The sequence below is a fragment of the Scyliorhinus torazame genome, chromosome 12, assembly GCF_047496885.1.
Source record: "Scyliorhinus torazame isolate Kashiwa2021f chromosome 12, sScyTor2.1, whole genome shotgun sequence".
Taxonomy (NCBI): domain Eukaryota; kingdom Metazoa; phylum Chordata; class Chondrichthyes; order Carcharhiniformes; family Scyliorhinidae; genus Scyliorhinus; species Scyliorhinus torazame.
The window spans coordinates 56,030,780-56,057,354 of record NC_092718.1 but is presented as its reverse complement, the minus strand read 5'-3'; the positions used below and the strand labels follow the sequence as shown (position 1 = coordinate 56,057,354).

Below are 26,575 nucleotides of genomic sequence, written 5' to 3'. Positions count from 1 at the left end.
GCTAGCAAAGCGAACGTTATCATTTAGCCTTGTTTTTTGTTTAGAAATTGAGAAGACCCAATTATTCTTTTCCAATTAGGGGGCAATTTAGCATGGCCAATCCCCCTACCCTGCACATCTTTTTGTGTTGCGGTGGTGAGACCCATGCAGACACGGGGAGAATGTGCAAACTCCACATGACAGTGACCCGGGACCGGGATAGAACGCGAGTCCTCGGCGCCATGAGGCAGCAGTGCTAACCACTGCACCACCCGTCATTTAGCCTTGTTGATTCAGCGCTGTACCTGCTGGGAATGCCAAAAGTGAGTGGAGTGGACCGGCCTCTGCTCACAAATTCTCTCAATGCATTTCCCTTGTACACAATTCTGCAGGAGCACAACATTGTAAAATTTGCCCCAAATCACAGCTAAGTTGGTGAGGTATAAGGGACACTACTCTTTGTAATTTAGTATGTTTTCCCTTTTCTTCAGTAATTGAAATAACTGCAACTCAACTATCAGATAGCTCAATATTTCCTTCCCTTCTCCCTGCACCCAGGGGAGAGTCAGGGCAGAGAATAGGGTTAAATGCGTAAATGTGGGGAGTGCACCACATAAAGAAAGCAGCCTCAAAAATCCATGGCAGTGGGTTGCTGTCCACTGGTTTACTCTCCCAGCTGTCAGCCAGGCTGTTAAATGTGTCCAGCTGGAGAAAGACGGTTGGAGTGACTGCAATCGGAAGACATGTTGTTGGCACGGACCATCCGTAACTTCAGCACTTCCTTGATCCGCAGGTCGCACTATGAGGAAGGTCCAGGAAAGAACTTGCCATTTTCTGTGGAGAACAAGTGGCGGCTGTTGGCAATGATGTCAGTATTCTTTGGCTCTGGCTTTGCTGCCCCATTTGTTTTAGTCTGGCACCAATTGCTCAAGAAATGAGACTACATTATTCAGTGGAACTCCATCTCAACTGTCATGTGATATCTGCTGAGCAGCTTAAATTGTCATGAGGGAATCTGCTGTCAATCTTTCCAGTGAGATGTTCTTGTAAATAAAATTATAACAAATTAAAAAAAAAAAAAAAAATGTGTCCAGCTGCAGGGCAGGAAATAGAACAGAAAACATGACACGGAGATCTTGCCAGTAAAGTTCAGCAGGACCTCCATATTCCTGGCCCTGCAGGGTACCCGGGCTGGCTCGGCTTCCTCACAGCCTCTCCTCAAATATCAGGGCCACTGAATCTGAATGAAAAGGCTGTCCAGGTGGTTGAAAAATTAGAAATAAAGAAGGTACTTGGACTTCTTATACCAGTAAGGACAGCGAAGAAACAATCTGGTAGGAATAGCCGTTTGTCAGAAATCTCCCGTCATACCGTGGATAGACAGCTGATGCAACAATGCACTTCGGACAGTTTAAAACCAGAAACAAAAAGTTGCTCGAGAAATGCAACATGATGTTGGTGAAGGGTTCACTCAAATCAGGCCAATAAAACCTACTTGGAAATGTATTTTTTTTTAATCATTCGTTTTTGGCATGTGAGGATGGCTGGCAAGGCCAGCTTTGGTTATCCACCCTAATTGTCCTCAAAAAAGGTGGTGGTGAGCTGCCTAGTTAAACTGCAGTCCATTGGGTGTCGACACATCCACAGTGCTGTTAGGAAGAGAGCTCCAGGTTTATGATCCAGCAAAGGGACAGCGATATACTCCCAAGTCAGAATGGTGTGCAACTCGGGGGGAACTTTCTGGCGGTGGTGTTCACAGAATCACACAGAACAGAAGAGACTCTTCCGCCCATCCGAGTCTGCACTGACATGGAAAGACACCTGACCTACTTATCTAATCCCATTTACCAGCACTTGGTCCACAGCCTTCAATGTTATTTGTCATGTGAATGTCATTTGAATGTTTAGGTGGCACAGTGGTTAGCCTTGCTGTCCCAGTGCCAAGCACCCGAGTCTGATTCTGACCTTGAGTGACTGTGTAGAGTTTGTACATTCTCGCAGCATCTGCACGAGTTTCCTCCGGGTGCTCCGGTTTCCACCCACAGTCCAAAGATGAGCAGGTTAGGTGGATTGGCCATGCTAAATTGCTCCCTTAGGTTGGGGAGGGGGGGCCTTAAGTGGCGTGCTCTTTCAGAGTGTCGGTGCAGACGCGATGGACTGAAAGGCCTCCTTCAGCACTATAGGGAGTCTATGATTATGGCATGCTAAGTGCTCATCCAGATACTTTTTAAAAGGATGTGAGGCAACGTGCCTTTACCACCTTCCCAGGCACCTGTTGCCCTTATCCTTCTAGGGAGTAGATGTTGGAGATTTGGAAGGTGCTGTCAAAGGATACTTGGTGAATTGCTACAATTCATCTTCTAGATTGGTGGTTTTCAAACTTAATCAGGCGATCCATTTGAACCAAACGGTTCACCCATGCAACCCAGTAATAACGAGCTAACTATAAATCTAATTGTAGGTGCACTCAAAAGACAGTGCCATCAGAAAATGATATTCCATGTATACTTGACTGTTACACGGCTGTGACCCACATTCACTTACTTAATGCAACAGGTGAACCTGCTTGGTTCTTTGCTGGCTGTTCACCAGAGGTCGTGGCGCTCAGTTTATCACTAGTATTAGTGCTGCTCTGGCCTGTCATGGCCTCGGCACAGCAGTTAACATTCTCTCCAGCAGATTCAGATGCGAGGTCGTGGCCAATAGGTTTATTGGCTATTGGTGTCTCTAGCCCTCTCTTTCAGATAACAATACGATCCATGAGTTACATGCATAGAAAGAGTGCAAATCAACGTAGCAGAAAAGGAAAGAGAATTGGTGCCAATTGCACACGCAGGGTTCATTGACCTCTTTATTGCCTCATGTGGTCACGCTGTGTACTGCAAAGAGAATACATATTCCATATGCCGAGAGAAAAAAGTAAGAAATCTTACAACACCATGTTAAAGTCCAACCTGGTGTTGTAAGACTTCTTACTGTGCTCAGCCCAGTCCAAAGCCGGCATCTCCACAGCAGAAGAGAAAAAAGGTCAGAGAACCTTTGCGAAATAAATTTTGGTGACCCATTTTTTGTTGTTGTTTTAAACTGTTTTTATTATTTTTCACATTGTTACACATTACAGTATGTACATTAAATTATAAGTTTCAGAACTGCACATAATACCAAGCAACCAAGGAAAGATTAAAATTTACAAAAGAGAGATAAACCAAAGAGCGAGAAAGAAATCATAAATAAAGACCACTATAAATATTTACACTACTTGTCTCGCTGCCCCCCCCCCCCCCCACCCCCCCCAACTCCCACCCCCATGGCTGTGGACCCCATGTGGCTGATCTGCCTCATCTGCCCACCCCAATGTTGGCCCGAGCGTGTATTAACCAGAGATTTGTTGCTCCCTCTGGCTTCCTGCTTGCCCTCGGGCCTGTCCTCTGTGGCTTTGCCCTTGTGCCTCATGGTCTTTTTTGTGGGTTTCCTCTTCCATTCCCCTCAACCCACCCTTCCTTTTCCTTTATGTTCTGTGGTTTGTCTGTACCTCCCCCCCCCCCACTTCCCCTTCGCTCTACTGGTTGCTGGCTCAAACAGGTCTTGGAACAAGTGGGTGAACAGCATTCATACCCTGTGGGAAGCCATCTTCTGACCCACAGATGTCAATCTTTACCTTCTCCAGTTGGATGAATTCAGACAGGTCGGCCAGTCAGTCAGCAGCTTTGGGTGGTGCTGCCAATCACCAGCCAAGGAGAATTCTTCGGCAGGAGATTAGGGAGGCAAAGGCTACAGCATCGACCCCCTTCTGCATAAAGAGTTCTGGCTTCTCTGAAGCCCTGAAGATCGGCACTTTTGGGCATGGCTCCATCTTCACCTGCACAACCTTGGTCATTGCCTCAACCCGACAAGTCTGGGGCAGGCCCAGGCAAGGCCTCCCTGGCACCATTCATATTTGTCCTCCACTTCCCGGGTAGAACATACTAATTCGGGTTCTGGTTAGGTATGCTCTATGCACCACATTTAGCTGCATTAGGCTCAGACCTGTGCACGTGGAGGTGAAGTTCGCCCTGTGTAGTGTTTCAATCCAGAGTACCCCCCCCCCCCCCCAATTCTATGCCTAGTTCTTCCTCACATTTTTCCTTTGTGTCGTCCAGTGGTAGCGTACCTCCTCCAACAGTCGCCCGTACAGGTCCCCAAAGTTCCCCTTCCCTAGGTCACCCGCGTCCAACAGCTCCTCAATTAGCGAGTGTCCTGGTGTCTGGGGGTAAGTCATTGTTTCCCTGTGCAGGAAGCTTTTGACCTGTATATACCTCATTTTGTTTCCTATAGGTAGTTGGAACCTCTCCGTGAGTGCCTCCAGGGTTGCTAATGTGTGTACATACCACTAACCGTCAGAGTCCCCTCGTCCTGTCTCCACTTTTTGAAGGTGGCAACCATTGTTGTGGCGGATACAGATGGGAGCTATAGTGGACATTTTGGTTAGGCCAAAGTGTTGTCTCATTTGATACCATGTTCAGAGCGTGGCTAACAACACGCGGCACAGTAGCACTGTAGTTAACACTGTTGCTTCACAGCTCCATGTTCGATTCCCAGCATGGGTCACTGCCTGTGTGGAGTCTGCACGTTCTCCCCGTGTGTGTGTGTGTGTGTGTGTGTGTATGTGTTTCCTTTGGGTGCTCCAGTTTCCTCCCACAGTCCATAGATGTGCAGGTTAGGTGGATTGGCCATGCTAAATTGCCCTCAGTGTCCAAACAAAAAAGGTTAGGTTGGGTTACGGGGATACGGTGGAGGTGTGGGTAGGCTGCTCTTTCCAAGAGCCGGTGCAGACTCGATGGGCCGAATGGCCTCCGACTGCACTTTAAATTCTATGAGTCTATGATTCTTGAGTGTTTGGACGGAGGGGATAGGAGTGCGGTCGTGACCAGAGCTCGGAGAGACTTCACTCTGCAGAAACTCTCCTCCAATCTCACGCTTTCCGGCCCCAGTTCCTTCACCTGTCCCTTCACTCTTTCTGCAGTGGCCGCCCAGTGGTAGAACTTCAGGTTTGGGAGGACCAGGCCTCCCATACTTCATGGGTGGGATTCTCCCAACGGGCGGCAAAGTGCCGATGCCGGAGTAAAAACAGGAGTGTTTTACTCCGGTGTCGGCGCCCTTTCCGGGATCCCATTCTGCGGCCCACAGGGGGCTAGGACGGCGCTGGAGCAGCCTCCACTGCCCCAGCTGCCGATCTTGGCCTGAACCCGGCGCCGCAGGATTCGCGCATGCGCCCTTGAGCCGGCGCCGACTAGCGCATGCACAGTGACCTTCTTCCCCGCGGCGGCCCCCCGACGCCAAATGGCGCAGGGCTACAGGAGTCAGCGTAGTGGAAAGGAGGCCGGGGGGCAGAGAGGCCAGCCTGCCGATCGGTGGGCCCCGATCGCAGGCTAGGCCACTACGGAGGCCCCCCCAGGGTCGGACCCCCACTTCCCCCCCCTCCCCCACAGGCCTCAGCCAGAACCCTCAAATCCCGAGGTCCCGCCGGCCCACAGCAGGTTAGAACGGTGCCGGCGGGACACGGCTTTTTGTTGACGGCCGCTCGGCCCATCCGGCCCGGAGAATCGGCGCGCCGGCCTGTGCCGGAGAGTCGGCGCATTGCGGAGAATTGCATCCCGGCATCGGGGTGGTGTGCCGCTGTGTTAAAGGTGGCCTTGGAGATGTAGATTGGGAGGGACCTGAACAGGAAGAGGAATCTGGTGCGCATGTTCATTTTGATCATCTGTTGAAGGAATAGGAGTGTGCCCCACTTCGGCTGGTCCTTTTTGATTCCGATACCAGACTTGTCAGGTTTCATTTGTGGATACGTTTCCAGTTGTGGGATATTTGGATCCATAGGTAACAGAATTTGATTTGAGCTTGTTTGAACAATAGTCCCTCCAGTTCTGTCCCTCTCTCTTACAGCTTCTCGGAAAGACTTCACTCTAGCTCAGGTTGAGTTTGTAGCCCAAAAAGGCTCCAAACTCCTTTGAGAGCTTCATGATTCCTTCCATACTGGCCAGGGGGTGCGGGATGTGGAGGAGCAGGTCATCTGCATAGTGTGAGACTCCAAGCTCTTTGTGTCCCCTCGGGATACCTCTCCAGCCTTTCGCCGTTCTGAGGGCAATGTCCAGTCGCTCGCTTGCCAGGGCGAACAGCAGTAGGGACATCAGGCATTCCTGCCTCATGTCTCTGTGCAGCTGGACGTATTTAGAGCTGGTGGTGTTTGTTCATACACCCGTCATGGGAGCGCTGTACAGTAGCTTAACCCAAGCGGTGAACTCTGGTGCAAGCCCAAACCGCTCCAGTGCCTCTACGAGGTACTCCACTCGACTCTGTCGAAAGATTTTTCTGCGTCCAGGGACATAATCACTTCAGCTGTTCTCTCCCAAGATGGGGCCATTATCACACTCAGCAGGCACCTGATGTTCAATGTTAGCTGCCTGCCCTTAACAAAGACCATCTGGTCCTTCATGACCACCTCTGCCACACAGCTCTTCAGCCGCCTTGCCAGGATTGTCAGGATTTTCAAGTCCACATTGAGGAGCGAGATGGGCCTGTAGGACCCGCACTTGATCGGGTCTTAGTCTTTTTTGGGTATCAGCGATATTGCGGCTTTTGCTAGTGTTGGTGGCAGGGAGCCCCTTACCAGCGAGTCAGCGAACATCTCTCACAAGTGCGGGGCCAATGCTGGCGCAAATTGTTTGTAGAAGTCTGCTGGGAATCTATCTGGCCTCAATGCCGTCCACATCTGCATGGAGTTGGTACTCCCCCCCCCCCCCCCCCAGTTCTAATGGTGTTTCCAAGCCCCGTCTGCTATCATCCCCCACAGCTGGCATGCCCAGTCCGTCGAGGAGCTGCCTCAGCCCCGAGTCTCCCTCAGGGGGCTTGGGAGGTGTACAACCCCCAGTAGAATGCAAAGGCCTTGTTGTTCTTTTCCAGCTCGGCTACCAGCCTGCCACTGCTGTCTCTAATCTGAACTATTTCCCTAGTGGTTGCCTGTTTACTCAGCTGATGGGCCAACAGGTGGCTGGCTTTGTCTCCATGCTCGTAAAAGGTCCCCCGTGACTTGTGGAGTTGGTAACTGCTTTCCTCGTGGAGAGCAGATCGAAGTCCATTTGTAGCTTTTCCCTCTCCGCCAGTAGCACTATGGTAGGGGCTGTGGAGTACCAACGAACCATCACCAGTATTGAGTCGACCAATTATTGCCAAGCCACTCTCTCCTTCCTATCTCTGTCTGCTTAGTATGCAATAATTTATCTTCTAATCACTGCCTTCAGTGCCTCCCAGAATAAGGAGGGTGAGCCCTCCCCATTATGGTTATTGGTAATGTACCTCTATGTGACCTGGGATATCATTCACAAAATGCCTTATCGGCAAGGAGAGCCATATCCAACCTCCATGGGGACTGAGTCTGGCCCTTCTGCAACCGCACATCCAAATAGTGTGGAGCATGGTCGGAGATTACGAATGCGGAGGATTCCGCTCCTTCACTCCTGGAAACACTAATTTCCTCATTACAAATAAGCCAATCCTGTGTAGACCCTGTGTACCTTGGAGAGGAAAGAACATTCCTCCTTGCCTGGGTGTGCGAATCTCAAAGCTTGGCTGGGTACACCATTCCGAACCGCAATTGTTTTTGTAAAGGGCTGTCTTGGCTTTGTTGAATTCTGCCCGGCGCTTGGCCAGGTCTGTCCCAATCTGATACACTTGGATTGAGTGACCCTCTCAATTGTAGGTCCTTTACTGTCTTGCCCAGTTCAATATCTTTTCCTGGTAGTGGTACAGGTGCAGCTTTGCAATGATGGCCCTCGGTTGTTCCCCGGCCTTGGGCTTTGGCTGGAATGTTATGTGGGCTCCATCTACCTCTGGCGGCTTGGAGAAGCTTTCCCTTCCTATCCAACATCTGGGCCATATACTCCATGGGGTTCTTGCCCTCGATTCCCCCTGGTAGGCCCACTATGCGGAGGTTCTGGTGTGGCGATTGAATTTCCTGATCCTCGACTTTCCATCTTAGCGTCCCTTGTGTCACCACTAGCCTTGTCATTTCTGTCATGAATTTGCTGATCCAGTTGCTCTGGTGAGTCATGACCTTCTCTAGCTCTCTGATCCTTGCATCCTGAGTCTCCGTCTGCCTTTTCTGGTGCCACCAGCAGGGTAATCAGCGCCTCCGCCACTTTGGTCGTTGTCCTTATCTGCATCTTGGTGGCCTCCTTGAACTCCTGGAGCTCCTGTGCAAGGAACTCCCTCCATTCATTTGTCAGGGTGGAGCCCTGCATGCGGCTTGGTGGTTCTTCTCATTCAGGTATGGCCGGGGCATCGCCACCCCACGTGCTTGCTTTCTCCTCGTTCCTTCTTTCCAAGTTTTTACCGCCTTTGCCATCTTTTAGGCACCTGGAGCTGCTGCCGCTTGTCTTCCCCCGATGGTGTTGGAGGAGGGCGAGAGGTTTGTTTTTGGTTAAATTGCAAGTTTTAAGGACGAGAGTCACCTTTCGTGCATCCGCTCAGCACATCTCGGTCACCGGAAGTCGGCGGCCCACTTTTTTAAACATCCCGCGACCCACACAAGGGTCGTCACCCCCAATTTGAAATCCTCTGTATTAGATAGCATGTGCAGAAAAAGTGGATTCAGTTTCCTAGGCCGGGATTCTGCAATACGGCGGCTAGTGTTGACGCCGGCGTAAACACTGGAGTATTTCCTTCAGGCGCCAAAGGGCCTCCTGGCTCAGCGATTCTGGGGCCCACAGGGGGCCAGCATGCGTGCGGCGGCCAGTTCCGTGCAGGGCCCGTACTACACAGTGGAGCCACACAACGGGCCCGTGGAAGAAGGTTGGCCTCCCACCGGATCGCGTACGCCCGCCGATCAGTGATCCCCGGATCTGATCGTCGTGGAGGCCCCCCTCCCCCTCCCACCAGGACGGCCACTGTGGCCATGGGTCCGAGCTCCCGTGTTATGTTAGAACCACGCCGGCGGGAACCCGGCCGGTCGACCACGGAGAATCGCCGCGGAGGCCTCTTTCAATGGCCCCCGACCGGCCGGCAGCACGTTGACCGCGCGCGAGTGCCTGGCGGCGAGTCTCCGGTCGCTGGACAATCGCGTCCCGGCGTCGCGGGCCGTCTCGGCGTCAACTCCGATTCTCTGAGCTGGCGCGTGTTCGGAGAATCCCCCCCCATCAACTATGAATACAAATTAACGCGATTATTCATGTTAATTCAGGAGACAAGAGCATAATACAAGGATATGAAGGGATGGTAAAATTGTCTGCTAAAATGAAAGTAAGTCATGAGTGTGCCTATGTATCATTAAATGACAGTTTACAACAGAAAGATTAGAAGGAAAAAGGTCAGAGTAGAAATTAATATCAACGTAATCTAATGACAGGTGGGAGAACACAGATCATCGGCTCTAAAGCAAAATGATCACATCTCCAATCTCAGAATACATTTTTCAGTTTTATTTCTGAACTTGTCGATATAAACCATTAAAATATTTTATGTAGATGGGCAAACATTCCTTGCCAGTGCTCATTGATTCTCACAGTAACGGTCTTTGATCCAATGTAGTGTCATATCATACTAACTGTAATTAATATTTAATAAAAGACGATGGACATCGTTCGAGATGGAAGTACCAAATCTGTTTTTACTCTTTAAACGGGATGTGGGTATCGCCAGCTCGGTCAGCATTTTTTATTGCCCAGCCGTAATTGCCCTCGAGGAAGTGATGGTGTGCTGTCTTCTTCAAACACTGCAATTTATACTGCATTTGAGATTAAGACTAACTTGAAACGTGAGGTGAAAGAATGGAATGTGCAACTCATTTTTCTGAAGCGTATCATGTAAGGATCCTTCCTTGGTTCGGATTTCTTTATTTTTGCTGCTATCATTTTGATCTGTGGATGCTTCATGGACATGTATCTTTAAGTCAAGCAGCAGAGAGAATGAGGAATTTATAAAGTTGCAACATATAGGGTGTTGCTCGCTTTGGACAGCACAACTCAGACGTTTTGGCACCCGAGAGGTGGGATGGGACTCTGTTCAATTGATTGGCTGGTAGTCAATGAATTGGTCAAAAAGGCGTATTCTGCCCAGTAACAGGTGGTGGTTGGGTCCTACTCGAGTGGAATGATTTCCAGAGACCCAAGGAGTTCAGTTTAAATCCTGGACACTCAGGGGAAGGAATGTCTCTGTCTCTCTCTCTCAGACTGTGAGTTATGTATTTCTGAACCTACAGAGAATCTGAATGAATGAATCTACCATGAAACCATTACAAACTGCAAATAGAGGCCTGAATCTGAAAGCCTACTTTGATGGAATGTCTGCTTAAAGGCAAACATCTGAAACAAAGATTATTTTTCCTTTTACTTATTATTTTAACCACTCTCTGTGTTTGTCTGTCTTGAGTGTGCGTTTTATTTATATATATATATAATATAATATAGTATTATATATAGAAAAAATATATATTTTTTTAGAGGATGGGGGCAAGTTAAAGTGGGGGATTAGGAATTAGATAATAGTTAACCAGTTGTATTTGCTGCATATTTCATTATATTCTTGTTATAGAAAAAATAAATAATTGTGTTTAAATTTACAAACCTAGTGACTGTAATTATTGGGCAGTCAATATAAGGGTCAAAGACTTTTGCGTATTTTTCTAAGAATTAATGGTTAATAATTGTGTTGTGACTCTGGGTCAAGTAGGATTGAAAATGACCCTGCACTAGCCCAGGGTGTTGTGACAATTGTTGTGATCAGGTGAGGAGGTGGAATGGCTCTCCTCTTTCTCAATCCTTGTTTGACCACAACAGGTTGTTTTTTAAAAGAAGACGTGCTCACCAATTCACTGTGTGTTTAACTATCTTAGTACTGTGACTATTAGCAACACAATCAAACATGTTTTCTATGAAAAGAAAATATTTTTGTTGTATTTTTACTTAACACAATCTAAGTAAAATAATAAAATCGCTCCAACATCCACGCACATACATACACTCATCTCACATACAAAAGTTTCAAAAGTGGGAGGATGAATTAAGGAATAATTTTAAGTCTAATAAAGATTAAAGATAGGTGGCATTTGTCGGTTGATGACTTGGGCGGATCCAGGTTAGTCTCAGTGGTCCTTCTGGTTTCGGCCTATAGATTTATAGATGTAAACAGACGATTCATCTGTTTTTCTGGAGACACCAGCTGCTGGGTTGTGTTCTTCAAAAATATCTATGCCTGCAGCACATGAATGATCAAAAACAGCAGCCAGAGCTTGAGCTCATAAAAATAAGTCGAGAGAGAGAGGGGAACTTCTGTGCTATTTGTTTCTAGACTGGCGTCTTTGTCTCTGGGTCTGAGAGTTTAAGTTGTAAATTTATCAGAAGTATGTTTTGATCAATACTTCCATGGTTCACATCATGTGTTTTGAAGTTAGAAGCTATTGTTACACAACGGGAAAATGAATGGTGACTATTCACACCTACTTATGATGAACTGGTTTCTCTACAGTTGAATTTTAAGTCTGGGAGTTCACGGGTTTTGAATTTTGGTAAGATCATAGATGACAGAAGGTTTGAATTCCACAGATAGTTTTGGCTCAGTGTGTCCATTCAATGGAGGGTACCCCCACCCAAGGTTATTTCATTAAAAACTTTGTGGAGACTAGGTTGAGCTTGCAGAAATTACAAAAGCCACCTGACCTCTAGCTTGCTGTTTTAATCCAGAGTTCTACTCCTGATTTTTGCCTTTAGTAAGTTCTGAGGCTGATTTGCTGGGTTTAACTTGAAATTTAAACATGATCATTTGACTCTCCAGTGGGTAATTCCTCAACGATTTCACTTGTATTTCCCTTGTAATTTCCACTAGTACTGTTTGCCTTAAGGTGTATTACCATCTTTTTTTCTTTATCTCAGGGATGGGTTTCCCCCCCAGTCTGTCTCATGACATCAGAGACACTACTGCTGGCAGGTGGATGTCCAGATTCCATTGCACGCTGCTGTGGCAATTCAGCTAGGTGAGGTATCTCTCTCACATTCAGTTTGGGAACATTCCTTCTCCCTATTGAAATATTGAAAAGAAGGTCCTTGTTAATCATACTTCTGTTGCATTTCCTCTGACCTCTGCGTCTCCTGTGCCAGTACTTTTGCTTTCCTCTACTTTGGCCACTCCAAATTCTACAGCTTATTTCTTGGGCTCTTTAAATTCTCACAGCTTCCTTTCATCCTCCTTAATCTCTTCTGTCCTCTGTCACCTCCCGTGGGATGCTTGAAACTTCCTCAGCCCTCTGTACCTATGCAGAATTTCACTTGTTCCCCTCAGTCTTCCCAGTCAGTGGACTGCCTGTGTACTTTGGGGGAAACCTTAGAACCCTAATAAAACCACTCCTGCATGGGTACGGTTGGGGTCATTCCACCATCAGTAGCCCCGCAAATTGCTCATGCTGCAAGTATATCTTTATTGAATGGAACCACTACATACTGTCCAGAAAGCCCCTTAACTATCACACTGGCATTCATTCTGTTTTCAGGTGGATGATCTCTATCCCTGCCATGAGAAAAGTTAGCAAGCAACCAGTATCTCTGAAAATGACGATCTCCTTTTCTGGATTTTTAGAAAAATGAGTGGTTATTTTTCCATTAAGTCCTGATGGGTATTCTGGCCCTCTGCTATATTGAAACAGAGGCTTACGATCCTCCTGGCTTCTGACAGAAACAATCTTGCCTGAGCAATTTTCACTCAGGTCTCCAGGCTTTCCACACTGAGCGAGCTCCTACTGGTTCATCATTGTAAAGAACAAAGAAGAAAGAAAATTACAGCGCAGGACCAGGCCCTTCGTCCCTCCAAGCCTGCACCGACCATGCCGCCCGTCTGAACGAAAACCCCCTACCCTTCCGGGAACCTTATCCCTCTATTCCCATCCTATTCATGAATTTGTCAAGGCGCCCCTTAAAAGTCGCTATCATACCGTCTCTGCTGCCACTCCCTCCCCTGGCAGCGAGTTCTGCTTCCTTCTTTTAAAGTTAGGAACGGATCCCTTTTTTCCTCACTACCCACCCCTTTTCTCTCAAACCTTTATCCCTCCTATCTCTTCCTAGGCTGCAAATCTATCAGGTCCTAGTTGAGTAAGTCGGTTCCCTCCATGGAAGTGTAAAAACATACTTCTAGGGGGCAATTTGATTTCTCGGTTCCGTTTACTCATTTGTCTGTGGGTGCGATCTCAGAGGCAGCCCCCAAATCCTCTTATGCTCATGTGAAGAGAGGTGCAATGGCTCCCCTCTTTCCCCACTCCTCGTTTGACCACAACAGGCTATTTTTTTTTTTAAAAAGGTATGCTTGCCAATTCAGTGCGTGCTTAACAATTTACATGCAGTGACTGTAAAATACACAAATGGACAGGTTTTGAGTTTCCTTTGAAAATGAAAGAGAATAGTTTTTATTTCACTCAACCGGTTGAAGTAACATGATAAAAACGTCCCAAGGTACGTGTGCGCACACGCAAAAGCTAGATTACCAGGTGGAAGGATAGATTCAGGGACAATATTAAAGTCCAATAAAGATCAAAGTGCTAAATTTCTCATACGTTGGTGACGTGGGTGGATCCAGATTGGGCTCGGTGGCCCTTCTGGTTTCGGCAATGTGATGGTTCAAAGACGTAGCAAGTGATTTACCTATTTTTATGGAAACAGCAGCTGCTGGGTAGAAACTTGTAAAAATATCTTTTGGCATATGGATAGCTTATTACAGCAGAATTGGCTCAAGGTTATAAAATAGACAAAGAGAGAGGAGAGAGGAAAGAGAAGAGAGAGAGAAAAAAAGAGAAACCCTCACAGGGATCTTCTCGTAACAGCCTCCCCGAACAGCGCTGGAATGTGGCGACTAGGGGCTTTTCACAGTAACTTCATTTGTAGCCTACTTGTGACAATAAGCGATTTTCATTTCATTTTCATTTCATTTCTGTTTGTTTGCAGACTGCTTCATTTCTCTCAGGCTCTTGGTCTAGGTGATTTCTCATCGGATATCAGTTTTAAACAGGTAGCACCTGGTCAATACTTCCCAGTGTCCAAACAAATGATTTGATGTTCGAAGCCATTGGTACACAATAGGGAATGGATGGTGGCTATTCATACCTACTTATAATGAATTGGTTTCTCTACTGCTCTCTTTATAAAGTTTTGAGTTCAAAGACAGTGGGCAGAATTCTCCCATACTGGAACTATGTCACGGCGGAAACATAGAGTGCTTTCCGCTGCAGAGACCAGCAGAAAAACAGCCAAATCGTCCAGCCCCGACCTCATTAATCATGCAACTGGGTGTTTTGATCCATATCCCATGGTGGGGCAGGCCTGATGGTGGGTAGTTTTCATCCTATCCGGGCAACATATTGAAAAGACAGCCAACATCACTGACATAGTGGGGAAAGAGGGGAGCCATATAGCAGAAAGAGGCTGGACCTCCTGAAAATGAAGATAGAACTCCAGAGAGTCTGGGAGTCTATGGATTTTGAGTTTTGTTAATTCTATAGACAACAGAAGGTGTGAATTTCACAAATGGTTTTATCTCACCTTGTTGGTTCCATGGAGCACATTCCACTCAGGGTTATTTAATTAAGTACTTTGTGGAGACTAAGTAATTCTGAGTCTGCAGGAATTGAAAGAGTCACCTGATTCTTGACAGCTGCCTTAACAGTTTGATGTTTTAGTTCTTTATAACACTGCTTCAGTGATTTCAAGTCAGTAAAGTCATGTTTTGATAGAGCATGGCTTTGTAACAACATGGGAGAACAGAAAGGAGTAAAATAGGTGACTTTGGGGGTACAAGTGAGTATTCTAGATCAAACAGTCTGAAGTTAGAATTAATAGATTTCAGTGTGTGCTATCAATTTGAGACCACCACACTGACAGCAAGGTAAATAATTGTAGTTTATGGCACTAATAGAGCCTTTGATCCAGTGGAAGCTTCTCAGAGCCAGAAGATACAAGTTCTGAACCTCTGTCCAATAGTTCAGACAACCCTGATGTGTAGAGTCCGGCTTTGGTTGACATCCAGTCGGATTCTCGCATCTGGTGCATGAGGTTGATATCATGTGTGTTGGAGTCCAGAAAATCCCAAATCGTAAATTACAAAGAACAAAGAACAAAGAAATGTACAGCACAGGAACAGGCCCTTCGGCCCTCCAAGCCCGTGCCGACCATACTGCCCGACTAAACTACAATCTTCTACACTTCCTGGGTCCGTATCCTTCTATTCCCATCCTATTCATATATTTGTCAAGATGCCCCTTAAATGTCCCTATCGTCCCTGCCTCCACTACCTCCTCCGGTAGTGAGTTCCAGGCACCCACTACCCTCTGCGTAAAAAACTTGCCTCGTACATCTACTCTAAACTTTGCCCCTCTCACCTTAAACCTATGCCCCCTAGTAATTGACCCCTCTACCCTGGGGAAAAGCCTCTGACTATCCACTCTGTCTATGCCCCTCATAATTTTGTATACCTCTATCAGGTCGCCCCTCAACCTCCTTCGTTCCAGTGAGAACAAACCGAGTTTATTCAATCGCTCCTCATAGCTTATGCCCTCCATACCAGGCAACATTCTGGTAAATCTCTTCTGCACCCTCTCTAAAGCCTCCACATCCTTCTGGTAGTGTGGCGACCAGAATTGAACACTATACTCCAAGTGTGGCCTAACTAAGGTTCTATACAGCTGCAACATGACTTGCCAATTCTTATACTCAATGCCCCGGCCAATGAAGGCAAGCATGCCGTATGCCTTCTTGACTACCTTCTCCACCTGTGTAGCCCCTTTCAGTGATCTGTGGACCTGTACTCCTAGATCTCTTTGACTTTCAATACTCCTGAGGGTTCTACCATTCACTGTATATTCCCTACCTGCATTAGCCCTTCCAAAATGCATTACCTCACATTTGTCCAGGTTAAACTCCATCTGCCATCTCTCCGCCCAAGTCTCCAGACAATCTAAATCCTGCTGTATCCTCAGACAGTCCTCATCGCTATCCGCAATTCCACCAACCTTTGTGTCGTCTGCAAACTTACTAATCAGACCAGTTACATTTTCCTCCAAATCATTTATATATACTACAAAGAGCAAAGGTCCCAGCACTGATCCCTGTGGAACACCACTGGTCACAGCCCTCCAATTAGAAAAGCATCCCTCCATTGCTACCCTCTGCCTTCGATGGCCTAGCCAGTTCTGTATCCACCTTGCCAGTTCACCCCTGATCCCGTGTGACTTCACCTTTTGTACTAGTCTACCATGAGGGACCTTGTCAAAGGCCTTACTGAAGTCCATATAGACAACATCTACTGCCCTACCTGCATCAATCATCTTAGTGACCTCCTCGAAAAACTCTATCAAGTTAGTGAGACACGACCTCCCCTTCACAAAACCGTGCTGCCTCTCACTAATACGTCCATTTGCTTCCAAATGGGAGTAGATCCTGTCTCGAAGAATTCTCTCCAGTAATTTCCCTACCACTGAAGTAAGGCTCACCGGCCTGTAGTTCCCGGGATTATCCCTGCCACCCTTCTTAAACAGAGGAACAACATTGGCTATTCTCCAGTCCTCCGGGACATCCCCTGAAGACAGCGAGGATCCAAAGATTTCTGTCAAGGCCTCAGCAATTTCCTCTCCAGCCTCCTTCAGTATTCTGGGGTAGATCCCATCCGGCCCTGGGGACTTATCTACCTTAATATTTTTTAAGACACCCAACACCTCGTCTTTTTGGATCACAATGTGACCCAGGCTATCTACACCCCCTTCTCCAGACTCAACATCTACCAATTCCTTCTCTTTGGTGAATACTGATGCAAAGTATTCATTTAGTACCTCGCCCATTTCCTCTGGCTCCACACATAGATTCCCTTGCCTATCCTTCAGTGGGCCAACCCTTTCCCTGGCTACCCTCTTGCTTTTTATGTAAGTGTAAAAAGCCTTGGGATTTTCCTTAACCCTATTTGCCAATGACTTTTCATGACCCCTTCTAGCCCTCCTGACTCCTTGCTTAAGTTCCTTCCTACTTTCCTTATATGCCACACAGGCTTCGTCTGTTCCCAGCCTTTTAGCCCTGACAAATGCCTCCTTTTTCTTTTTGACGAGGCCTACAATATCATTCGTCATCCAAGGTTCCCGAAAATTGCCGTATTTATCTTTCTTCCTCACAGGAACATGCCTGTCCTGTATTCCTTTCAACTGACACTTGAAAGCCTCCCACATGTCAGATGTTGATTTGCCCTCAAACATCCGCCCCCAATCTATGTTCTTCAGGTCCCGCCTAATATTGTTATAATTAGCCTTCCCCCAATTTAGCACATTCATCCTCGGACCACTCTTATCCTTGTCCACCAGTACTTTAAAACTTACTGAATTGTGGTCACTGTTACCGAAATGCTCCCCTACTGAAACATCTACCACCTGGCCGGGCTCATTCCCCAATACCAGGTCCAGTACCGCCCCTTCCCTAGTTGGACTGTTTACATATTGTTTTAAGAAGCCCTCCTGGATGCTCCTTACAAACTCTGCCCCGTCTAAGCCCCTGGCACTAAGTGAGTCCCAGTCAATATTGGGGAAGTTGAAGTCTCCCATCACCACAACCCTGTTGTTTTTACTCTTTTCCAAAATCTGTCTACCTATCTGCTCCTCTATCTCCCGCTGGCTGTTGGGAGGCCTGTAGTATACCCCCAACATTGTGACTGCACCCTTCTTATTCCTGATCTCTACCCATATAGCCTCACTGCCCTCTGAGGTGTCCTCTCGCTGTATAGCTGTGATACTCTCCTGAACAAGTAGCGCAACTCCGCCTCCCCTTTTACATCCCCCTCTATCCCGCCTGAAACATCTAAATCCTGGAACGTTTAGCTGCCAATCCTGCCCTTCCCTCAACCAGGTCTCTGTAATGGCAACAACATCATAGTTCCAAGTACTAATCCAAGCTCTAAGTTCATCTGCCTTACCCGTAATGCTCCTTGCATTAAAACATATGCACTTCAGGCCACCAGACCATATTGGACTCATCAGTGCAGCCGGGCAGTCTGTTAATTAGTCCATGAATCCTCTGCTTCGCACTATTCTCTCCAAGGGAGGAGCATGAAGATACAAAAGTCATGTTGCATTAGTCTATTCCTACCATAATATTATCAAGTGGATTTTTGAGCTAAGAACAAGGCTTATGCTTATTCTGATATGTCAATCAGATGTCCCTGAGGCACTGACCAGCATTATGAAAATAGGACATGCTATGGTAATGCGATATATCCTGAGGTTGGAATACATTTAAGTGAGAAGTTAAAGGGTATAATTATTTCCAAATCTAAGATTTAGTCTAAACTTTTAGATAAAATATTATTTGAATCACTGTGTATAGTCTGTTCATTTTATTCATCCATGGGATGTGGGCATCGCTGGCTAGGCCAGCATTTATTGCCCATCACTAATCGCCCTGGGACTGAGTAATCAACCATACTGCAGTAGATTTGGAGTCACACATAGGTGAGGGTGGCAGATTTTCTTCCCTAAAGGATATTAGTGAACAAGATGGGTTTTTACTACAATCAACAAAGATTTCATGGTCATCCAGATTTTTATTGAATTCAACTTTCAACAACCGTGGTGGGTTTCGAACCCGGCTCCCCAGAACATTGCCCTGGGTCTCTGGATTACTAGTCCAGTGGCAATGACAACATGCCACTGCCTTCTGTTGTGTCATGATGTCACATAATGATCATCATCTTGTGTGCTCCGACTACAGGCAAGTCCTTGGCTCATAGTTGATCTTCCGTATCTCTCTACCCTGTGCCATTCTTTTCATTTAGCGATAATGTCCTTCAATTTTCAAGCCATCAAACATGGATATTCCATTCATTTCTCTTCTTCCGTGAAATCTTCCCTCCAGAATGTCTATGACCTTGTCAAAAACCTTTTGAAAGTCTATGTACAGAATATCAACCCTGCTACCTTTCTCAACCTTCACCATTACTTCAAACAATTTAGTCAAGATAGTGAACAGATGATGGAGATACCAGTTATCCAAAATGGATAACGGGGTTTCTTCCCTTTAACAACTGCGTCTCCAAATATGACAAGCAGAAATAAAAAAACTATGATAGGATTCCTGTAAATGATATGGCACGTTAAATTCTGAGATTTGGAACCTAAAGACCAGATTGTTTTGAAAGGCAGTATTCTAAACTAACGGGATGACATATGCTTGAAATACATTTTCAAATTAAGTATTATTGAGACACCAAACTGACAGTTAAACTAAATTATTTGATCTTCCAAGTGTCTGTGAGATTTGACACCCACCAGGGTAGTAGATCAACTGAAATTACCTCCAGCTTGGTCTTGTTTGTGCAAGGTTGAAGATCTCGATGAAAAAGCAAGATTATTGGAAAATAAGAGTCACTTCAACTACTTCAAAATCAATCAAGTCCAATGGACAACTGTCTTCCACTTTATTTTTACCAGCCAGAGTTTCTGTTCATTAACCATGTGGGTCAGAAAATAGATCCATTATGCCTTCAAAGTGGACAAGATTTTGGATGTTACAGAAGTTCAAAGCCTTAGCAGTCAGAATGCTTAGGTAGTTTACAAATAGAATCCTGCATCACAAGCTACATTTCCTTAAAATAACCTTGAGCGAGATTCTCCGACCCCACGCCGAGTCGGAGAAGCGCCGGGGGCTGGCGTGAATCCCGCCCCTGCCGGTTGCCAAATTCTCCACCACTGGATATTCGGCGGGAGCGGGAATCGCGCCGTGCCGGTTGGCGGGCCCCCCCCCCCGCGATTCTCCGGCCCGGATGGGCCGAAGTCCCGCCGCTAAAATGCCTGTCCCGCCGGCGTAGATTAAACCACCTCTCTTACCGGCGGGACAAGGCGGCGCGGGCGGGCTCCGGGGGCCTGGGGGGGGGGGGGGGGGGGGCGGGGCAATCTGGCCCCGGGGGGTGCCCCCACGGTGGCCTGGCATGCGATCGGGGCCCACCAATCCGCGGGTGGGCCTGTGCCGTGGGGGCAATCTTTCCCTTCCGCCTCCGCCACGGTCGCCACCATGGCGGAGGCGGAAGAGACTCCCTCCACTGCGCATGCGCGGGAATGCCGTCAGCGTCCGCTGACGCTCCCGCGCATGCGCCGCCCGGAGATGTCAATTCCGCGCCAGCTGGCGGGGCACCAAAGGCCTTTTCCGCCAGCTGGCGGGGCGGAAATTCGTCCGGCGAGGGCCTAGCCCCTTAAGGTTGGGGCTCGGCCCCCAAAGATGCGGAGTATTCCGCACCTTTGGGGCGGCGCGATGCCCGACTGATTTGCGCCAATTTGGGCGCCAGTCGGCGGACATCGCGCCGTTTCCGGAGAATTTCACCCCTTATCCTGGAGTTGGTAATTTCAGACGTTTGATATCAAGCATCTCAGAAAGAGATGTCCAGTATTTTAAAGGGTTCCTTAATAAATTCAGTGTTTTTTGGACTGTGGTCAATGCCAAATTGTAATAGTAGCACAAGTAGGGCAGCACGGTAGCACAGTGGTTAGCACAGTTGCTTCACAGCTCCAGGGTCCCAGGTTCGAATCCCGGCTTGGGTCACTGTTTGTGCGGAGTCTGCACGTTCTCCCCGTGTGCGCGTGGGTTTCCTCTGGGTGCTCCGGTTTCCTCCCACAGTCCAAAGATGTGCAGGTTAGGTGGATTGGCCATGATAAATTGCCCTTAGTGTCAAAAGGTTAGGTAGGGTTATGGGTTACGCGTGCAGGCGTGAGCTTAAGTGGGGTGCTCTTTCCGAAGAGCCGGTGCAGACTCAATAGGCCAAATGGCCTCCTTCTGCACTGTAAATTCTATGACTCAGTAATTAGTTTTACGAAAGCAGTTGAAGGGTCGTCACCCGTAAGAAAGACTTCACAGAGTTGCTGAAGTTAACTCAACGTTGACAATCCTATTCCCCCCCCCCTCACCCCCCCACTCCAGTTAATTTTAGTACAGGTACTAATGCTTCTTTGAAACTACACATCCTTGAGAGCCAAAGCTGTCAGCTGTCTCACAAATGTAAGCGATTTGCAATCAGTGTTCTATTTGAACATGGAACTATAGTTGGCCTGTGTGAACCGGGAGAACTGAACTGAAAATATAGTAAAAGCTTTATTCCCAGACCTCGGAGCTTGCAGCAATAAAACTGCCCATCACAATCAGAACAAAGACATAAGTATACTGTGTGAATAAACTTCAAAACCAGTGATTGCAATGTACAGGAATTGCTAATTCTGAAATAAGGTGTCCTGTAATACAAACATAGAACCTCATCAATCAATTAACAGATCAAACATCTGGCCTGCTTTGATGCAGACAGCCAGATGCCATTCTCAAATGATCTTAAGCAATCGCTTTCATGTTAACATAAGCCAGTTTAGAAATTTCACCAATTCCCTATATACTCATTTGAAGGAAAAATATATAACGCAATCTTGCAATTTGAAATTAGAAGGACCTACTTAGTCACATTTCCTTAAGAGACATAATTACTAAAAAAAAAAGCAAAACCTTGCGTAGGCCGCAAAACGCAAATGAGTAATTATCACTGCCACATTTGCACTGAGCTGGGCAACAGCTTTGGGGCATCTCTTGGGAATAACAATTGCCATTGTTAGAGGTGGCAAATGTGCAGCAGTGGTCATGTTGCACCATAGCCATCTTTGGCTAGGAAGCTGGTCGATGAGGGCTACTGTCACTGGGAAACACAGGGAACGTGGCTGAAACCTATTTAAGTACCTTGAAGTAATAACATATTTACAAGTTATCTTAAAACACAGCTTATCAGTTTTATATGATATATTATTATACATGGATCCACTTGAATTTTTAATAAACATATACTGAAAGTTACTATGCTGCTTTTTTTGTTGTTTTGTTTTTGTACGTACATCAGAGTCTTGAGCTCGGCAATCAGCAGATAACCCTTGTTGGCTGTGGTGATATACCTAAGGGCCATATCATAGTTGGATGGTGTGAGACCTCCAACCTGCAGGTGGTGATACATGCACACCATGCGGTCTCAAGACCAAGGTCATGTGACCGGGGACCTGTATATAAGGAGAGGCTCATCTGGCCATCTCGAGAAGAACACGAGATAGACGGTAATAAGATGTACATGTAACAGGTCAGCAGAATTTGCAAGTTCCAGAGGAGTAGCAAGACTCCATGATAACTGTATCAGATTGCCATCCATAAAAGGATCTTGATTGGACAGATCAAAGTGTTTGGTGAGTTCATGTTAAAAGTACAATGGACCAAACACAACATCGGCCAGGAGCTACTCTTGTTCATGGCGTTCATATGCTCATGGTGCAGCTCAATCCTGTAGAATGAATCATCATGACTGCTGCAAGGGTACTGGGCAGCGATCTGCATGATGCGCTGAGAATGGTCCAACACAAGCAAAACCCCTTCCAATTACAGCACATCTCTGAATTTATATGCAAAGCAATGTGTGTGCAGTCAATGGCGCCTTGCACCACAGGGAAGTTTGCTACGCTGGTGAAGTCGCATGCTCATTCCACTTGCTTCTCTCTGGTAAGAGAGAACAAAATATATTAGGCTCTCTTTGTATCAGAGCCTCAATGACTTTATCATGCAATAGTGGATGGCGTACTATGAATGTTGAAAATATCACCTGGAAGGAGCCAGATGCTAAGGCAAAATCATGGCAATGGTCAACATAACTGCTACTGACAAGGTCATTCTCACCCCTGCTCTGAGGTAGCAAACACAAGTATCTTTTCAGTGGAGTGGCGAGGTAACATACACTATTCCCCACTGAGGCAGAGAGGGGAGAAATGCTCCCCCGTGAACCCTGGAGGATATGACCTTCTGCTGAGATCTTTTCTCTCTTTTCTCCCTCTTTGATCAGCTAATCCGCCTCGGTGTCACCTCTGCTCAATCTCCCTTTCGTGCTGTAGGTGAAGGAGAATAGAAACTATCGCACCCATGATTGAAAGCAAGAGGTCCATGAAGAACCCTTGAGATCAGAACTAAGGCCATCGTCACATGCTACACCACTCCCTGCAGGTTTCAGCGGCTTTAAATAGCAGCAGAATCCACCAATCACTTCTACAAATTGAGCATATGTCAGTAGAAATCAATCAGCAACTAACTAGAATGTTGTTGACAATCCCTTTAAATTGCACTGGTGAGAGTGTCCTTCCTGCTGCTGAACACATTTTCAGCTGTGCAGGGCTAAAAGAGGCATTAGCCAGAGCATTGAGACCAGAAATGGCACAGTTGGTGTCAAACCATGTTTACCTGGGAACCCCAACACCTGGAGGTTCCCCTCCAAGTCACGCACAACCCTGACTTGGAATTATATTGTCGTTCCTTCACTGTTGCAGGGGTAAAATCCTGGAAATCCCTTCCTAACAGAACTATGGATTTCCCTATACTTCAGGGACTGCAACGGTTCAAGAAGGAAACTCACCACCACCTTCTGAAGGGCAACTAGGGATGGGCAATAAATGCTGGCCTGACCAGCGACAGCACATCCCGTAAATGAATAAAACAAAAACAAAAAACATATTGACAGATGCCACAATCCGATTACTCTGAATGCAAGATCATGAAGTCAGTCAGTCCAAAACATAGTGGCACTGTACAACTTGATTTTGTGGCATGGGTATGAGAACATGTGCTCCCAATCCAGGACTGAATGGCAAGGTCTTCTCTATGTGAGAAGCAGGGAACATTTCCAGCATCCTGGGCAAGCATGTGTGCAGGACGTATCTCCAGCTTCAGTTCCTTGGAAGCCTGGGTTTCCGAGCTGGGAACACTGTAGAGCATCCGCGTCTGGGGACACTCTAGAGCATCCGCGAAGTGGAGAGTATTGTGGATAGCATATATAGAGAGATGGCCACAGAGGAAGCTCAGACTCCACAGGCAGGGAGGGAATGGGTGACCATCTGACAGAGCAAGCGGACCAGGTAGACAGTTCAGGAATCTCCTGTGGCCATTCCCTGCAAATCAGATCTACCACTTTGGGTACTGTTGAGGGGAATGGCCTCTCTGGGGAAAGCAACAACAGCCAAATTTGTTGCACCACAGTTGGCTCTGCTGCACAGGGGAGGAGCAAAAAGTGTGGGGATGCAATAGTTGCAGGGGATTCAATTTTAGGGAAAGATAGGCGTTTCTGTGGCTGCAAACAAGACTCCCTGGTGCTAGATTCAAGGATGTCTTGGAGCGGTTACAGGATATTCTGGAGGAGGAGGGTGAACAGCCAGTGGCCATGGTACACATTGGTACAAACCTCACAAGTAAAAAAAAAAGAAATGAGATCCTAAAAGCAGAATATAGGTAGTTAGGAAGTAACTTACAAAGTTGGACCTCAGGATTAGTATTAATGCCACATACTTTTCAGAGCAGAAATAGCAGGATGTATCGGATGAATATATGGCTGAAAAGATGGTGTGAGGGGGAGAGTTTCAGATTCCTGGAACATTGGGACTGGTTCTGGGGAGGTGGGACCAGTGCAAACTGGACGGGTTACACACCTGGGCAGGACCGGGACTGATGTCCTAGGGGGAGTATTTACTGGAGTGGTTAGGGAAGGCTTAAACTAAAATGGCAGGGAGGTGGAACCTGTACAGTCAGAGAAGGGGGATCAAGGACAAAAACAATAGACAGTCAGTGGAATAAGAAAAATGATAGGCAGAGAAATTCAATTGCCAGAATCAAATAGGGCCCTAAGCGATAAATAGTGGGAATGGGACAAGTAATGTTAAAAAGACAAAATTTGAGGCTTTGTGCCGTAACTCATGGAGCATTCACAATAAAGTGGATGAATTAATCGTGCAAATAGATCTAACAGTTATGTTAGAGTCGTTATTACGGAGACATGGCTGCAAGCTAACCAATGATGGGATCTGAACAACTAAGGGTATTCAGTAATTAGGAAGGATAGACAAAAAGGAAAAGGCGATGGAATTGCATTGCTGGTTAAAGAGGAAATGAACACAATAGTGAGGAAGGATATTAGTTCTGACAATGTGGAATATGTATGGGCAGAGCTGGTTAACACCAAGTGGCAAATAAATATTAGTGTGGGTTGTATATAGACCCCCAAACTAAAGTGATGATGTTGGGAATGGCATTAAACAAGAAATTAGAGACGCATGTAAGAAAGGAATATCTGTAATTATGGGTGACTTTAATAGAATGGGCAAATTTAATTAGTCACAATACCATAGAGGAGGAATTCCTGGGAGTGTACATGGGGTGGTTTTCTGGACCAATATATTGAGGAACCAACTAGAGAACAGGCCATTCTAGACATGGTATTGTATAATGAGAAAGGAATAATTTACAACATAGTTGTGGGGATAAGTGACCAGAATATGGTAGAATTCTTCATCAAGGAGAGTGACCGTGGCTAATCCACCTAACCTGCACATTTTTGAACTGTGGAAGGAAACCGGCGCACCTGGAGGAAACCCATGCAGACACGGTGAGAACTTGCAAACTCCACACAGTCACCCAAGGCTGGAATTGAACTCAGGGGCGAAATTCTCCGACCCCCCGCCGGGTCGGAGAATCGCCGGGGGCTGGCGTGAATCCCGCCCCCGCCGGTTGCCGAAGTCTCCGGCACCGGATATTCGGCGGGGGCGGGAATCGCGCTGCGCCGGTTGGCGGGCCCCCCCCGCTCGATTCTCCGGCCCGGATGAGCCGAAGTCCCGCCACTAAAATGCCTGTCCCGCCAGCGTAAATTAAACCACCTACCTTACCGGCGGGACAAGGCGGCGCGGGCGGGCTCCGGGATCCTGCGGGGGGGCGCGGGGCGATCTGGCCCTGGGGGGTGCCCCCACGGTGGCCTGGCCCGCGATCGGGGCCCACCGATCCGCGGGCTGGCCTGTGCCGTGGGGGCACTCATTCCCTTCCGCCTCCGCCACGGTCTCCACCATGGCGGAGGCGGAAGAGACTCACTCCACTGCACATGCGCGGGAATGCTGTCAGCGGCCGCTGACGCTCCCGCGCATGCGCCGCCCGGAGATGTCATTTCCGCGCAGGTTTCCTCCGGGTGCTCTGGTTTCCTCCCACAGTCCAAAGATGTGCAGGTTAGGTGGATTGGCTATGTTAAATTGCCCTTAGTATCCAAAAAGGTTAAGTGGGGGTTACTGGGTTACGGGGATAGGGTAGATATGTGGGCTTGAGTAGGGTACTCTTTGTAAGGGCCGAATGGCCTCCTTCTGCACTATAAATTCTATGATTCTATGACCCGGTTGAATGGGAGTACGATTTTGAAGTATTGGGGGTGGTTGGTTTGGGGCTGGGATTAAGGTGTTGTACAGGGTCCCCACGGCAAGTGTGCATATAAACACTACACGCTCGGGGTATTTTTGCCTGTATCGGGGAACGAGGCAGGGATGTCCACTGTCCCCATTTATTTTTCCATTGGTGATTGAGCCACTGGCGATGGTGCTTAAGGTTTCAACAGAGTGGAGAGGGATAGAGAGAGGGGGCGGTGGAACATCCTGGGGGCGATTCTCCAATATGGAGCCCAAGTGTTCACGCCATCGTGAACGCCGTTGCGTTTCACGACGGCGTGAACCGGGCCCGGGTACGACCGAAGGGGGCCA

At 47.3% G+C, this 26,575-nt stretch overlaps 2 protein-coding genes across 2 annotated transcripts in view; one reads left to right on the top strand and one right to left on the bottom strand.

Annotated features, from left to right (window-relative positions):
- sh3gl3a (SH3-domain GRB2-like 3a) overlaps positions 1–26,575 on the bottom strand; it is a 185,138-nt gene that overhangs the window by 62,210 nt on the left and 96,353 nt on the right. The window lies entirely within an intron of this gene.
- Positions 694–1,064, top strand: LOC140387180 (cytochrome c oxidase subunit 7C, mitochondrial-like). Its single transcript, XM_072470167.1, has one exon. The coding sequence runs from the start codon at positions 723–725 to the stop codon at positions 915–917; it is 195 nt and encodes a 64-aa protein (XP_072326268.1). The 5' UTR covers positions 694–722; the 3' UTR covers positions 918–1,064.